This window comes from Planococcus citri, chromosome 2 (assembly GCF_950023065.1).
Source record: "Planococcus citri chromosome 2, ihPlaCitr1.1, whole genome shotgun sequence".
Taxonomy (NCBI): domain Eukaryota; kingdom Metazoa; phylum Arthropoda; class Insecta; order Hemiptera; family Pseudococcidae; genus Planococcus; species Planococcus citri.
In genome coordinates this window covers 6,394,805-6,410,522 of record NC_088678.1, presented here as the reverse complement: position 1 = coordinate 6,410,522, position 15,718 = coordinate 6,394,805, and the positions used below count along the sequence as shown (strand labels likewise).

The following is a 15,718-nucleotide window of genomic DNA, read 5'->3' as shown; positions in this document are numbered from 1 at the left end:
ACCAGAGTTCTGCAGATATTTGAGTCATCAAATTCTAGCTCATTCGTTCACGAAAGATTCATTCAACAGTTGCTGAGTCGTTCAATTCAATCGTTGCAATCGAGTAAATTTACTCCTGGCGCAAAACCCCCCACATGTTGAGCAATCCTTATGTACCTAAGTACTTGTAACAAAAAATTGTCATGGTTTTTGCTTTCACTTTTTGAAATTTGTGGTTTTCACGAAAAAACTTTCTGATAACCTTCCCCATCCCCCCAACAAAGTTTGAAAATCCGGGGTGTCTAACAGTCATGAAAGTCATGAAAAACTCATGAATTTTGCTCGACACGTTTGAAAATTTTTTAATAAGCCCATGAAATGAAAAAACAAATGGAAAATTTTGTTCAAAAAATCAGAAAAATGAAAAAACTGGAATATATAATTGCCCGCAAATTGAATTTAATTGGGGGGGGTGGAGGGTATTTTCATGGGGTAAAAATGTGAAAAATAGGTCACGAAAAAATCATGAATTTTGCTCGAAACGCGTTTGAAAATTTTTTATAAGCCCATGAAATGAAAAAACAAATGGAAAATTTGTTCAAAAAATCAGAAAAATGAAAAAACTGAAATATATATTTGCCCGCAAATTGAATTTAATTGGGGGGGGGGGGGGGTGGAGGGTATTTTCATGGGGTAAAAATGTGAAAAATAGGTCACGAAAAAATCATGAATTTTGCTCGAAACGCGTTTGAAAATTTTTTATACTTAAGCCCATGAAATGAAAAATTTGTTCAAAAAAATCAGAAAAATGAAAAAACTGAAATATATAATTGCCCGCAAATTGAATTTAATTGGGGGGGGGGGGGGGGTGGAGGGTATTTTCATGGGGTAAAAATGTGAAAAATAGGTCACGAAAAAGTCATGAATTTTGCTCGAAACACGTTTGAAAATTTTTTTATAAGCCCATGAAATGAAAAAACAAATGGAAAATTTGTTCAAAAAATCAGAAAAATGAAAAATCTGAAATATATAATTGCCCGCAAATTGAATTTAATTGGGGGGAGGGGTGGAGGGTATTTTCATGGGGTAAAAATGTGAAAAATAGGTCACGAAAAAGTCATGATTTTTTTTGTCTGGGGGTTTCGTTAGACACCCTGAAATCGTGTTGTACCAGATGTTTCGAAAATATGAAAAAAAAAAAAAAAAAAAAAATGGTGATGAACAATTTTTTATTGAAAACTCTCTATTTTTGCTAAAGAATTCTTCTGAAGTTTTTTTTTTCAAGAAAAAACCCTCTCCTGGTTTTTTAAACAATGTTGGTCCCCCTTTATAGCTCCCCCTCCCCAATTTTGAAGTTATCAAATAAATTAAATATATTAGTACTTTGAACAGAAGTTGATATTTTTTTCAAACTTTCAATTGTTGCGTCATAATTTCTCTGAATACCTATCCTTATTTTTTTTGCAAAAATTTCATTTCTCAGAGTTCTCTTGGTTCTGTTGAAAAACTCCAAAAATTCTAAGAAAAAAAATATACCTAAAGAAATTTATTTTTGTGGCGAAATTGCTCTAAAATATTCCTTTTCTCGAGAAAAAAATCTCTCCTGACCCTTTAAGAAATATTGGTAGTTTTGTACAAAGCTCTATAGACACCCAAAGTTGAAAGAAATAAACAAATTTTCAAAAATTAAATCAGGGGAGATTTTTTTTTTTTAAAATACGGATCATTTGGAGTAATTTTACGAGCGGAAGTGAAGAAATTGAAAAAATCAGTTTAGAATTTCATTCCTTTGATTTCGCTTTCAGTTGTTTGGGGCTCAATGTCAAGGGATCAGCATAACTTGTGGAACCTGGTTGGATTTTTTTCTCGAAAAGGACGAGGTTATTTAGGAGGATTATAAAGCATAAATTGAGAATCAAAAGAAAATTCTGGGTCAACTTTTGCTTTAAGTATTTCATTTTTTTTGTTGGAATTTTTCAAAAAGGGGCTGTACTTACTACAGGATGAATATTGTTCGGAAGAGGGGGGTTTTCTCGAAAGTGAGATCACCTATTTGAAATAATTCTAGAACACGAAACGTCGAAAATTTCTAACACAAAACTTTTCATCTCTCTTCATTGCTTTTTCCAACTTGGGGTGGCGGGGCTCCTTAAATTTTGTCTGAATTTTGAAATGACCTTAGAAAAATCAACGAATCGACCCTCCAAACTTTTAAAACTAAATTTCTGCCATTTTGTCAAACTTTTGAAAATTTGGAAAAAATCTCAGTTCGATGCAAAAACGTATTCACGATTCCATTTTTTAAGAATTTATTCTTGGCACAAAACTCCCTCCATTTTCTTATAATTTTCATGAAGAACTGATGAAAAAGTCTTGCAAAAACTTCATTGTTGAGTTTTGTGAATTGACTCCTGGCGCAGAACCCGCTCACCTCATAAACTGCTAAATGACTTTGAAAAAAGTCTATGGAAACTGCTTGTGAATCGACTCCTGGCGCAGAACCCGCTTACCTTATAAACTGCTAAATGACTTTGAAAAAAGTCCATGGAAACTGCAGAGTTGGTTTTAATTTTTTTTTTTTGCTCTCCCTCTCCTTGTAAATTGTTGAAAAACTCAGGAAAATGTGGTAGATATAAAAACTTTGGTGTTTGGTTTTTGTGAGTTTATATTCCTGACTCAAATCATTCTCCCCTCATAATCATTGAAATTATCTAATCTGGAAAATGTCCCATAAAAACTTCCTTATCGGTTTCAAGTTTTTTTGAACTCATTCCTGGCGCAAAACCCCCCTCCTCATGAACTGCTAAAAGACTGTGAAAATAGTCCTACAAGTCCGCAGTTGGTTTCAATTTTTTCTAATTATTTTCTGGTGCACCTCCCACGTTTTTTCTTTCCAGCCCTCACGAAGTGTCAAAAACACGAAAAAAGCTACCTAACTAAGACTTTGAAACTGCGTTCTACTTTTTTTTTTTTTTAGTAAATTTATTTCTTGTGACCCCCTCTCCCTTCTTATAAAATGAACTACTCAGATACCAACTGAATCGTTCACGAATAACTTATTCGAACGAATCTAAGTCAATTATCACTTAAACGTTGACATTTTCACATGTCGTCGTCACACACATCAATTTGGTTCAACTTTGCCAACTCTAAATTCATTTCTGATGCATCACCCTCCTATCTTCGTTCCTCCAGACAATATTGAAAGACTCAAAAAAAAATTCTTCCTAAAATTCAGTTCTCAGTAGGTGCTTTTCCAACTGTATTTTTTCGGAGAATTTCCTCCTGGCGCAGAACCCGCCCCCTTCATAAATGTTGAAAGATTCGGGAAAAAGTTGTTCGATCTGTTTTAACCCCAACTCAATCATTCACTATCAAATTATTTAAACATTTTCGAGTCATTCATCGTTGAAATATTACAATTTTCTCATTCCTTGACGTTAAATTTCTTAATTTTATTCATCTGGTCCAATTGATTGAGCACTAAAACGATACGAAGTAAGATTATTGCGTCATTTACGTTCTCCATCTTCGGGTGCCTTTTTCGACCGATGTTTTTTTTTTTCTATAGAGAGAAAATAATTTACCTATACGTATAGAATAAAAAATTTATAATTCGAGAGAAAATTTTCAAACGGGAAATACACATTGCAGGTGACATTTCTCGGTCTATTCGAAGGTTTTACGCGAAGACAAATAAGTCAGACATTTCGGTAACAGATTTTGAAAAATGTCAGAAAAATAATATCTACTGCAGCGTTCGTTCGTTCGTTCGCATGAAAACGAAAGGGAAAAAGCGAACCTGATATTACGAGTGATAAAAACGCGAAGCGAAAGAGAAAAGACATAAAAATGACTCGTTGGTTATCGCACAAGAAAGACCTAGTTCGCCTATTACATTTTTTTCTTTCCTCGACCACGACACGATGACGATGACGTAGCGAGAAGGAAATAGCTCGTCGTCGTTATGAGCTACACGTTCAAGGATGAAAGGAAGGGAATTGGAAAGGAAAGGAAGAGGAAAGATTATAGATCAACCCAACGTGTACTATCTTACGGTCATCGAACACGTAGTATATTTATAAGGAAAAAAATGTAAGGAGTTTCGAAGAGAAATATGCACATGGCAGGGGAGTATGCGCGCGACGAGCTCGAAACAGCGAGAAAAGAGCATGAAAAAGGTTGGCTTTTCTAATTACTTACAAAGGCGGCGAAAATTGCTTGTTGCTTTGAGTGTACACAAAAGCAGAGTGTGCGACGAGTATAAGGGTGTATAAAATGTCACGATGAAGAGGTCTGGTACTCGAAGGGTTAAAGTCGTCCGGGGGTATTTTACGAGTATATATATAGCGAAAGAAAGACGTATTATAATAACCCTCGCAACGTTGAAACGTGTTTTTTTTTCATTTTCATAGAGTAGTTAGAGCCTTATTTGGTATTTTAGTTCAATTTTTTTGTTTCATTTTTTTTTTGTTCTTTTATGTTTTTATCGAGTCGAACGATACGATTAGGGTATTTTTGAAATGCGCGTTGTGCGCGCGCATTCACCTTGTAAGGTGGCACAAAGAGGGTGGAAAAAAATTGACCGGAGGTGTGCGAGGGTGGTCTTACTATACCTATATAGGTGTACTTTACTATGGGTCATTCCATGCCAAATCGGCTGATTATTGCACGAGAGGTCTTCGATTTTTTTTCAAAATTAGATCATGTTTAGAGGTCATCAAACGATGACCAATTACACGAACGGGGCATTTTTACGATTTTTTTTGGTGGAGTTGAGGGGCTTCAAAGTTCTCCAGAATGGCCGAAAATGGTAAATTTCAGTTGCAAATTGCTCCGGTTGTACGTGGTATAGAATTTTGAACTTTTTTTCAAACTGTAGTACTCTGAGAGGGTAATTGACGAATGATGTCGAAAATCAGTGTTACCACTTTCAAAAACCTAAAAAAAATCGATTTGAAAACTTATAATTGGAATATAACCATGATCTCAACGAGTAATAATTCTGAAAAAATTCTCAGTTTTAGTTCTTTTTATGTAGAATAACATAACAAAAAATTGGACTGGGATTTTTTTTCATTTTTGAGAAAAAAAAATTACAAGTTTGGCACTTATTGCAAAAAATACCATCAGAAACTTAAAAAATGAAAATTATCGCTTTTTTGAGATATTTTACCAACATGTAGATGAACATTTGAAAAAAATTCCCCTCCTTCCCAATTTATCAACGAATCGACGATGAATTTTCATGCTGAAATTTCCGTTGACAAATGTAAATGACCATTTTCTGTGGTACAATGAAAAATTTTCATTTTGGGGGGTTGTAAATGGGAATGAAGTTTTCAAATTGAGAAAAAGGTGGTCAAAAATGATTTTTTTTGAAAATGGCATTATATTTCGAAATAACACGCTAATTGTGCCTTTTTTGATTTTTGGTGAATTTTTGAAAATCAACTTTAGGCCAAAAATGAGGGAAAAAATCAAAATTTTACCAAATTGACCAAGAAAGCTGAAATTTGGGATATGCCCTATTTTCGACATGCCAACTCGATTGGATACTGTTTCAAACTGTTTTGAGCAATTCTGGAGCCTCCAGCAGATTTTTGAAACTCGAAATTTCTCACAGAATTTCATCAAATGGAATTGGAAAGCCGAAATTCATTCCGCAAACTAATTTCAATACGCTATGAATTCAACTGTAGGTGGATTTCAAGTCGTTTTGGAGCCTCCAGTCACTTTTTGAAAAGTACTAGAGCCTCCAGTAGATTTTTGAAACTTTAAATTTCTGCAAATTAATTTCAATACGCTACAAAGTCGACTGCAGGTGGATTTCAAGTTGTTTTGCAGCCTCCAGCGACTTTTTGAAAATTACTGGAGGCTCCAGTAGATTTTTGAAACTCGAAATTGATACAAAATTTCATCAATTGGAGTTCGAAAGCAGAAATTCATTCTGCTAACTAATTTCAATACGCTGCGAAGTCAACTGTAGATGAATTTCAAGTCGTTTTGGAGCCTCCAGTGACTTTTTGAAAAGTACTGGAGCCTTCCGTAGATTTTTGAAACTTTAAATTTCTGCAAATTAATTTCAATACGCTACAAAGTCGACTGCAGGTGGATTTCAAGTCATTTAGAAGCCTCCAGCGACTTTTTAAAAATTACTGGAGGCTCCAGTAGATTTTTGAAACTCGAAATTAATGCAAAATTTCATCAATTGGAGTTCGAAAGCAGAAATTCATTCTGCTAACTAACTTCAATACACTACGAAGTCAACTGTAGGTGAATTTCAAGTCGTTTTGGAGCCTCCAGTGGCTTTTTGAAAAGTACTGGAGCCTCTAGTGGCTTTTTGAAAAGTACTGGAGCCTCCAGTGGCTTTTTGAAAAGTACTGGAGCCTCCAGTAGATTTTTGAAACTTTAAATTTCTGCAAATTAATTTCAATACGCTACGAAGTCGACTGCAGGTGGATTTCAAGTTGTTTTGAAGCCTCCAGCGACTTTTTGAAAATTACTGGAGGCTCCAGTAGATTTTTGAAACTCGAAATTAATACAAAATTTCATCAATTGGAGTTCGAAAGCAGAAATTCATTCTGCTAAATAACTTCAATACGCTACGAAGTCGAATGCCGGTGGATTACAAGTCGTTTTGGAGCCTCTGGCGACTTTTTGAAAATTACTGGAGCCTCCAGTAGATTTTTGAAACTTGAAATTTCCCAAAATGGAGATGGAAAGACAAAATTTCTTTTGCAAACTAATTTCAATACGCTACGAAATCGACTGCTGGTGGATTTCAAGTCGTTTTGGAGCCTCCAGCGACTTTTTAAAAGGTTGTATGGCGTTTTTTAGAAAATTGAAATTTCCCAAATGCGGTCGACTTCATATCGTATTGAAATTAGTTTGCGAAGTAAATTTCTGCTTGGTAACTCCCTTTGATAAAATGTTGTGGCAATTTCAAGTTTCAAAAATCTGGTGGAGACTCCAGTAATTTTCAAAAAGTCGCTGGAGGCTCCAGCAGATTTTTCAATGTTCGAAATTTCCATATTTAACTAAACATAGCTGCCAACCCAAGGGTTCAAGTCATTTCCAAGCCTCCAGCGACGTTTTGTAAATTACTGGAGCCTCCAGTAATTTTCAAAAAGTCGCTGGATGCTCCAGAACAACTTGAAATCCACCTGCAGTCGACTTTGTAGCGTATTGAAATTAATTTGCAGAAATTTAAAGTTTCAAAAATCTACTGGAGGCTCCAGTACTTTTCAAAAAGTCGCTGGAGGCTCCAAAACGACCTGAAATCCACGTGCAGTCGACTTCATAGGGTATTGAAATTAGTTCGCAGAATGAATTTCGACTTTCCAACTCCATTCGATGAAATTTTGTAGAAATTTCGAGTTTAAAAAATATGCTGGAGGCTCCAGAACTCCTCAAAACGGGTTGAAACCGTTTCCAATCGATTTGGCATGTCGAAAATAGGGTATATCCCAAATTTCAGATTTCTTGGTCAATTTGGTAAAATTTTGATTTTTCCCCTCATTTTTGGCCTAAATTATTTTGAGTTTCAAAAATTCACCAAAAATCGAAAAAGGCACTTTAGCACTTGAAATTTTGACAGGTGATGAATTTTTACCTGTTCTATCGGTTTACCTTGAAACTCTTCGTTCCACTTGACCCACCCCTCTGTTCCTTTTGACCACATCATCGGGTCAAGTGGAACGTAAAAAGTTGGTACAGAAAATAAATTCTGGAGCCCAAGTTTTTGGACCAAATTTGAAAAATGAGGAGTCATTCTGTAGCCAAAGGATAGGACAACACAACAAAATATTTACGGGGTCTCAAAGTTGAAACAGGTAGTCACAATTTTCTGTCAAGTAAAAATCATTCTCCTTGATCTGGTTTCTCCTCCAGTAAAAAGTTTCATAAAAATGGTGTTCTTTTCATTTGTTTAAAATGGTGAAAAAATTTTTCCAATACGTACCTATCACTTGTAAAATTATATCCATAAAAATGGAATTTCTCGTAAATTCACTGACAATCAGGGGGAGGGGGGATTCTTCACGTGTCCGTCTACACATTGGTAAAATATCTTAAAAATGCAAAAATTTTCATTTTTCTAAGTTTCTGGTGGTATTTTTGCAATAAGTGCCAAACTTGTAATTTTTTTTTCTCGAAAATGAAAAAAAATCCCAGTCCAATTTTTTGTTATGTTATTCTACATGAAAATGGCTGAAACTGAGAATTTTTTCAGAATTTTTACTCGCCGAGATCATGGTTATATTTAAATTATAAGTTTTTAAATCGATTTTTTTTAGGTTTTTGAAAATGGTAACACTGATTTTCGACATCATTCGTCAATTACCCTCTCAAAGTACTACAGTTTGAAAAAATGTTCAAAATTCTATACTTCGTACAACCGGAGCAATTTGCAACTGAAAATTTCCATTTTCGGCCATTTTGGAGAACTTTGAAGCCCCACAGCTCCGCCACAAAAATTCGAAAAAATGTTCGGTTTGCGTCATTCGTCATCATTTGATGACCCCTAAACGTGATCTGATTTTGAAAAAAAAGTCGAAGACCCCTCGTGCAAAAATCTGCAGATTTGGTGTGAAATGGCCCTATAGGTACGTACTTACGTTAGTTGTGCTGTGCGGCTTCGGCGCTACATGCGAAGTGGCCGCCGAAAGCACGTTGGAACAAATTACCAAACCGGGGGTACGACTTTTTACAGGTAATAGCTATGATCTCAATATTATTCATCGTATTGTCGACGATCGCATTAACGCTGAACACGATGCCGTCGATGCAGCCAAAAGACGCGTCGACGAATTTGCCGACGCAACAAGACAATCCACAATTAGCGATGGTCGAAGCGGTTTGCATAACGTGGTTTACCCTCGAGTACGTTTTGAGATTCGGCGCTTCCCCCAACAAATGGAAATTTTTCAAAGGCGGGTTAAACGTAATCGATTTGTTGGCCATACTGCCGTACTACGTGTCTTTATTTCTGGTCGAGACGAACAAAAACGCCACCGACCAATTCCAAGACGTCAGACGTGTAATACAGATTTTTCGTATCATGCGTATCTTGAGGATATTGAAACTGGCCCGCCATTCGACCGGTCTGCAAAGTTTAGGATTCACGTTACGCAATTCGTACAAAGAGCTCGGTCTTTTGATGCTTTTTCTGGCCATGGGCGTGCTAATATTCTCCAGCTTGGCGTATTTCGCCGAAAAAGAGGAACCCGGTACTAAATTCCAATCTATACCGGAAACATTCTGGTGGGCTGGCATTACGATGACCACCGTAGGATACGGAGATATTTACCCTACAACGCCTCTGGGTAAAGTGATAGGCGGCGTTTGCTGTATTTGCGGTGTACTGGTGATCGCCCTACCAATTCCCATCATTGTTAATAATTTCGCCGAGTTTTATAAAAATCAAATGCGACGCGAGAAAGCGCTCAAACGTCGCGAAGCTCTGGAGCGCGCCAAACGCGAAGGCAGCATCGTGTCTTTCCACCATATCAATCTGAGAGACGCGTTCGCCAAGAGTATGGATTTGATCGATGTGATCGTTGATTCTGGTAAGTTCATATGTAGTATTGTTGTCACTTAGGTATTTGATTTGTTAATTTTTATAGTGATAGTATCTATGTAATTGAACTAAAGACCGACACTTTGACCTAGTGAGGGATCTAGAAATAATTGTATTCGAGTCTTTTGCAATTACGAATCCCTGAATGGTCAAGATGATATAATTTTTGACATTTGAGAGACTCTGGAATTAGAAGAATTGCCCCTGAGTGAGATTTTTAGAATTTAAGTGATGAAATACTACTCGTGACTGTATCAAATCGTCAAAAAACTCAGAAACCATGTTCAATCTCGAAATGTGAAACTTTGAGATTGAGCTTTCTTTGGGGTCATTCCATGTCAATTCGACCAACGTTTTCGAGTCATGTCTTTCGATTTCGCTCAATTTTTTTTTTACAATATCTACCCACCCAGTAAATAAGAAACCCGCAATCAGTTTGATCCCAGCACCCTCAGGGGGTGGGTGGGGGGCTTCCATTATTTTCACATTGTCTCGAGGTACTCAACTTCAGCAGCGCATTCTTCCAAAACTATGATACTTTGATCAAAACTGATTTCACAGTTCGAAAGGATATTGAATTTTGAACTTTTTAAGCATTCTGAAATTTTCGAAATTTGAAAGTTGAACTTTCAAATTGTAGAAGGGATCTCCTGATTGAGAGGAAGCACCCCCACCATCAATTTCGGGCAAAATTTTCAAAAAAAATCTGGGGCATGTGATATATTGAATTGTATGTTTTTGGTAACGCTGAACACGAATATGACGTTAGATTTTCGATTGGACCCCATCCACGGCCCCCAGCACCTCCCCAAATGGGGTAAAAGTTAAAAATAGTTTTCTTTTGTGCGACACATCAAATAGTATGTTTTTGGTGACGCTGAACACGAAAATAAATGACATCAGATTTTTGATTGTCCCCATCTATGGCCTCCAACCAATTTTTTGGACTTTTACCAATTGGGGGAGATTCTGAGAGCCATGGGTGAGGTCCAATCAAAAATCTGATGTCATTTTCTTGTTCAGCGTCACCAAAAACATACTATTTGATGTATCACATGCACCAGATTTTTTTTCGAAAGTTTTGCCCCAAATTGGGGGTGAGGGTGATCCCCCTCTATTGAGAGATCCCATCTCGAAACTTAAATATTTCGAAAAAGCATCAAAAGGTACGTCTATGGGAATTTTTTCAGAATTTTAAATGGTAGCTCCCACTTACAGCGCCATTTTGAAATTTCAACTTACAATTTGAAAGTTCAACTTTCGAATTTTGAAACTTTCAAAATGCTTAAAAAGTTCAAAATTCAATACCCTTTCGAACTGTGAAATCAGTTTTGATCAAAGTATCATAGCTTTGGAGGAATGCGCTGCTGAAGTTCTCGAGACAATGTAATAATAATGGAAGCCCCCCCCCCCCACCGATTGCGGGTTTCTTATTTACTGGGTCGGTAAATATTTTTTTTTTAATTTGAGCGAAATCGAAAGACATGACTTTCAAAATCGCATTTTTTTGGTCGAATTGACATGGAATGACCCCTTAGTAAAGCTAAATATAAAGTTGGTGAGTTGAGATTTGAACTATGTCATATTGGGACCATCAACCCAGAATTAAGGGCCGCCGAGAGATGTGACAAATGGGGGAGGGGGTAGTTGGCTCCAGGCCCTCGCTTTCTGGAGGTCCATCCAAAGAAGGGCCTGTATAATGAAAGAATGCCCTTGCTTTGTTCGGGTTTGTTTTCTTTTCCTTTTCAAAATTGAAATTTCTAAAAGTATTTTCATTTAACTTTCAAAATTTTAACGTGAAAAAATGCACTTCTCGCATGAAAAGTATTATTTTCAGGGTTCTCGAAATGAAAATTTTCAAGAGCTTTCGCTCTCACTTGGACCTGTTCTCTTTTCTTTTTCAAAATTATTAACATCCTAAAAAAAAGTATTTCAAATTCTAAAATTTTAAAAGTCAAAAAATAAAATCCTTGCATAAAAAGCATCGTTTTTAGGCCTCTCGAAATCAAATTTTCAAAAACTTTCCTCCTTCTTTCGCTCGGTTCTATTTGTTTCTTGATATAAATTTAACAAGTTCACATTTGGCCCCTCCTCCTCTCCGCACCAACCAAAAAAAATCCAAAACAGAAAATGAACATTTTTATAAGCTATATGAATATGATGATCGATCGGCAAAATTGCTATTTTTTCTATATAATAGTCGGAAAATTTTTAGTCAAACCCCCTCCCCTCCCCTCCCCTTCCTTCTCAAAATACCTCTATCAAGTTTCGTCCCTAGAAATCCTAGAAATAATGTCATTTTAATTGCTGAAATTCTCTTTTGTTTTTTGACGTATTATTCATAATTACAAAAAAAGCAACTGTAAAAAATTGACCATGCACTTTTTCTCAAAATAAGTATTATGTGTATTTTCTCCAAATGAAACGAATCGATGCGAATAATTACTGCATTTTGACCTTCTCACTCAAGTAAAACCAATTTCGGGTCATTCTGGGGCCTCCAGTGAATTTTCAATTTCCTCTAATAATTTTGATTTGCACTGGAATACCCAAAAGTAAAACTTCAGCTTTCAAACTCGGCCTGTAATAATCAACAAAATTTATCTAAATGCTATAGAATGATGAAGGTGGAACCCATTTTCACAGAATGTCTTCAAATGTTGTGTAAATGAGATGGAAGGGCGAAAAGGGAAAGCCCAGGTCTTCGACTCCCATAAAGGTCCGAGAAATTGACACACTGATAAAGTGATAAGGGATGTCTTCTAATTGGCAAAAAAAATTTCTGAAACGAAGAAAACTAAATCAAAAAAACGTACAAATATACACCACCAACCAAAATTTTAGGTGCTAAAATGCATTCTTTGATTTTTGGTGAATTTTTAAAAATCAGTTTGGGCCAATGAAATGAAAAAAAAATTGAAATTTTGAAAAATTGATGCAGAATGCTGAAATTTAGTGCACTATAGTTTATCTTATTTTCGACACCATCGAATCGACTGGAAATGGTTTCCAACCGTTGTAAACAGTTCTGGAGCCTCCAGCTGATTTTTGGAAAATGAAGTTTTCGTAAAATTTTGCCCAAGAAAATTGGAAAGCTAAAATTTATGTACTTCGTAATCTAATTTCGACCGCTATGACTGCTGAGCCAACTGATGATGGTTTATAGCAATTCTGGAGCCTCTGACTATATTTTGGAAATTCCAGTTTCCCAAAAAATCTCATAAAATTTGGCGAGTCACTCGACCAATTACATACCTATTGTCCAAGATAGTTTCAGTCGATTCAGAACTGTATATTTTTCAAATTTTCAATTACGAAAACGGTAGAGAAATACACATTTTTGAATTGGCAAAAACTTGTTTTGGAAAAATGGTGTAAAATGGGTCAGATAGGTCATCGAAGAGCACTAATTGCGTGATAGTACGTACTAAAATTAATCTCGAATGTTTTTAGTGACACTTTTTGAAAATCTGGGGTTCCCAAAATATGGTAGGTGGCTTAAGAATGGCTTGAAACGACCTTCAAGAGACTTGGCATGTTGAAATTAGGGTATATAAAGTGAATTTTAGCTTTCCAACTTCATTGATGGAAATTTTGTGGGAATTTCAACTTTCAAAAATATACTGGAAACTCCAGAAATGCTCCAGATCGGAGAAAGGGGGGTTGAAAACAGGGTATACCTACACTAAATTTCAGCTTTCGAGGTAAGTGTAGTAAAATTTAGATTTTTTCCTCATTTTTGACGCAAATTTGATTTTCAAAAATTCTCCAAAAATGCTTTTAAGGCATCTTAAATTTATTCTAGTGATGTATTTTTCATGTTCTTTCAATTTAGGTTTGTCCAGTTGAGATTTTTTCTTCATCAGTTCGAATACCAAACTTTTAAAAAATAAATTGAGATTTTGAATTTAAAAAAATGAAAACTCGATGTACAAAAACGCGATTTTTTGGATGGAGGAGGGGGAAGCAAACTAATATTCTAACCAAAGTAAAAATTTTTGAATCTCAAGAGGATGCAAAAGCACCAATTGGTCATTTTTGATGCTTTGGGTACTTAATAAACATAAAATTTGGACCCAATAAATCAAAAAAAAAAAAAATAAACAGCAACACAAAATTTTACCCTATGGATGTTGAACAACATAGATAACTATGTAATGTTTTTGACCCCCCCCCCCCCTCATCGTTTATGAAGAATTTCCAGTTTCGAGCCACCTTGAACAGGTCTAGAACATCCAGTAGCTTATTAGAAATTAAAATTTTCACATTGTAAATTTCAGCGTTCCAACTCAATATTTTCAAAAACTTTTTGGAGGGTCCGAAACTGCTTAAAAGGGTTCAAAGCTGCTTCCAATCGATTAAGTGGACCGAAAATTGGATACACGCTGAATTTTAGCTTTCTAGATTAATTAAGTAAAATTTTGATTTTTCTCCATTTTTGACCATTTGATTTTCGAAAAAAAATTTTCAAAGCTCCGGAAGTAATGATTAATGAAAAATCAAGGAAAATTGTGACAATTGAAAAATTGTTAAAAATTCATTCAACCTCTGATTGTTTTGATTTATTGATAAAAAACGTTAGGAAAAATTGGCGAACCTGAAATTGGGTTAAATTGATAAAAGGATTCCATTTTGATCATGAATAATTGCTTGAGAAATGTAGAGGAGAGTCTGAAAAAAGTTCTCGAATATTGACTGTTCATTTTTGTTAATCTTTGATGGATGGGGGGGAGGGAGGGGTAAAATCTAAAAAATACTATAAAAATTTTCCCGAACAGACTTTTTGTTTCAATTTACGTGAAGTTCCACAATCAATTTGAAGTGATTTTGAGCTATGAATAGATTTTGGAAAATTTTATGGAAACCAGAAAATTCAAAAATGATGCTTTGAAGGGCCCTAATCAGTTTCAATTTCAGCTTTCTACTTTAAAACTTCACTAAAATTCTACAAAAATGAAGTCTAGCATTTGAAATTATTTTTGGATACTCTTTTAATTTTTTTCTCATCTTGAAATTTTTTAATCCAACGAATAGTTTAGGTTGATTTCTATTCGTTTAGAAAGAATTAAAAATTTACACATCCTTAACACTATCAAATTGATCAAAAAATGTGAAATAATTTTGGAGTGGGGGGGGGGAGGTTGAGACCAATGGCTTGATATTCCAAATCAAAAAGTACCTAGTGCATAATGCAAGATTTGCTAAAAATTTGAAAAATCAACTCGAACTGCTAAAAATTTGAGTACTGTATTTTTTCCAACACCCCCCCCCCCCTCAAAAAAAAAGAAAACTTACGTTCGATTTGAACAAATCGAAAGAATTCCCTTCTGAATTCGAACATCCCACACGGTTTTATTCATTTCAACATCTTCCACATTTCAAAAAACCTCATTCATTTGCATTTGTTTCTTCGCAGAATAAAATTGACTAGACTGCCCGTCAATTCGAACTTTATTTCTGTCTTTCAATCTCTGCTCTCGGTACTCCCCCCTCCCTCCTCCCTCCCCACCCTCCTGCTATCTTTTCTCTTTAATAGGTACTTATTCGTTACAATTGCTGCCCTTAAAGACAGATCTCGCAGACTGCTGTCGCATTGTCATTGGAATTTTTCATTATTTCAAATTGAACGTCTAAAAATATCTTTATGCCCATTTTTACGAACCCGAACGCGACTTTCCCACATTACGTAGACTTTCTCTTCCTCGCCTGCTGCTTCTGCAGTTTATACCATAATCAATAATACAAAACACGCTTCGAAAGAAATGAAAATCTCACCCGACTCCAAACTTTGTCATCTTATACATACAAAAACGAATACACACTGTAAAGTGTGTGTTCAATTTAACCAACAACGATACATACAAGACTAGTAGAGACTCCCTTTCGCCCTCGTTCGTGTATTTTTTCCTATATACACTCGTATATATCGAGATAAATTGCTTTCAACGCCCACACTGTCGGTGTAAAAGTGGTGCAGTCTTGCGCCGACGAGTTGTGGAGGTATACGCAAATTTGCGGCGAATTTTTCCGAATATATATTGTTGGAAATTAACGTACCATGTGACTTTCGAGACAATTTCGTGGTTAAAGTTGAATACAGTTTTGTATAGTAGTACTTCATCCGCATACCCTTTAAAAGCCCGAATATAAAAACGTGAT

At 35.6% G+C, this 15,718-nt stretch overlaps 1 protein-coding gene across 5 annotated transcripts in view; it reads left to right on the top strand.

Moving 5' to 3' along the window:
* The window catches only part of Shab (Shaker cognate b), a 158,342-nt gene that overhangs the window by 61,606 nt on the left and 81,018 nt on the right, over positions 1–15,718 (top strand). For all 5 annotated transcript variants that reach the window (XR_010556652.1, XM_065348199.1, XM_065348200.1 and 2 more), the window contains one exon: positions 8,693–9,548. Coding sequence is in view for 4 of the 5 variants with exons in the window: in XM_065348199.1 (XP_065204271.1) it covers positions 8,693–9,548 (856 nt within the window). In the remaining variant the exon portion in view is untranslated. The remainder of the gene's footprint in view (positions 1–8,692; positions 9,549–15,718) is intronic.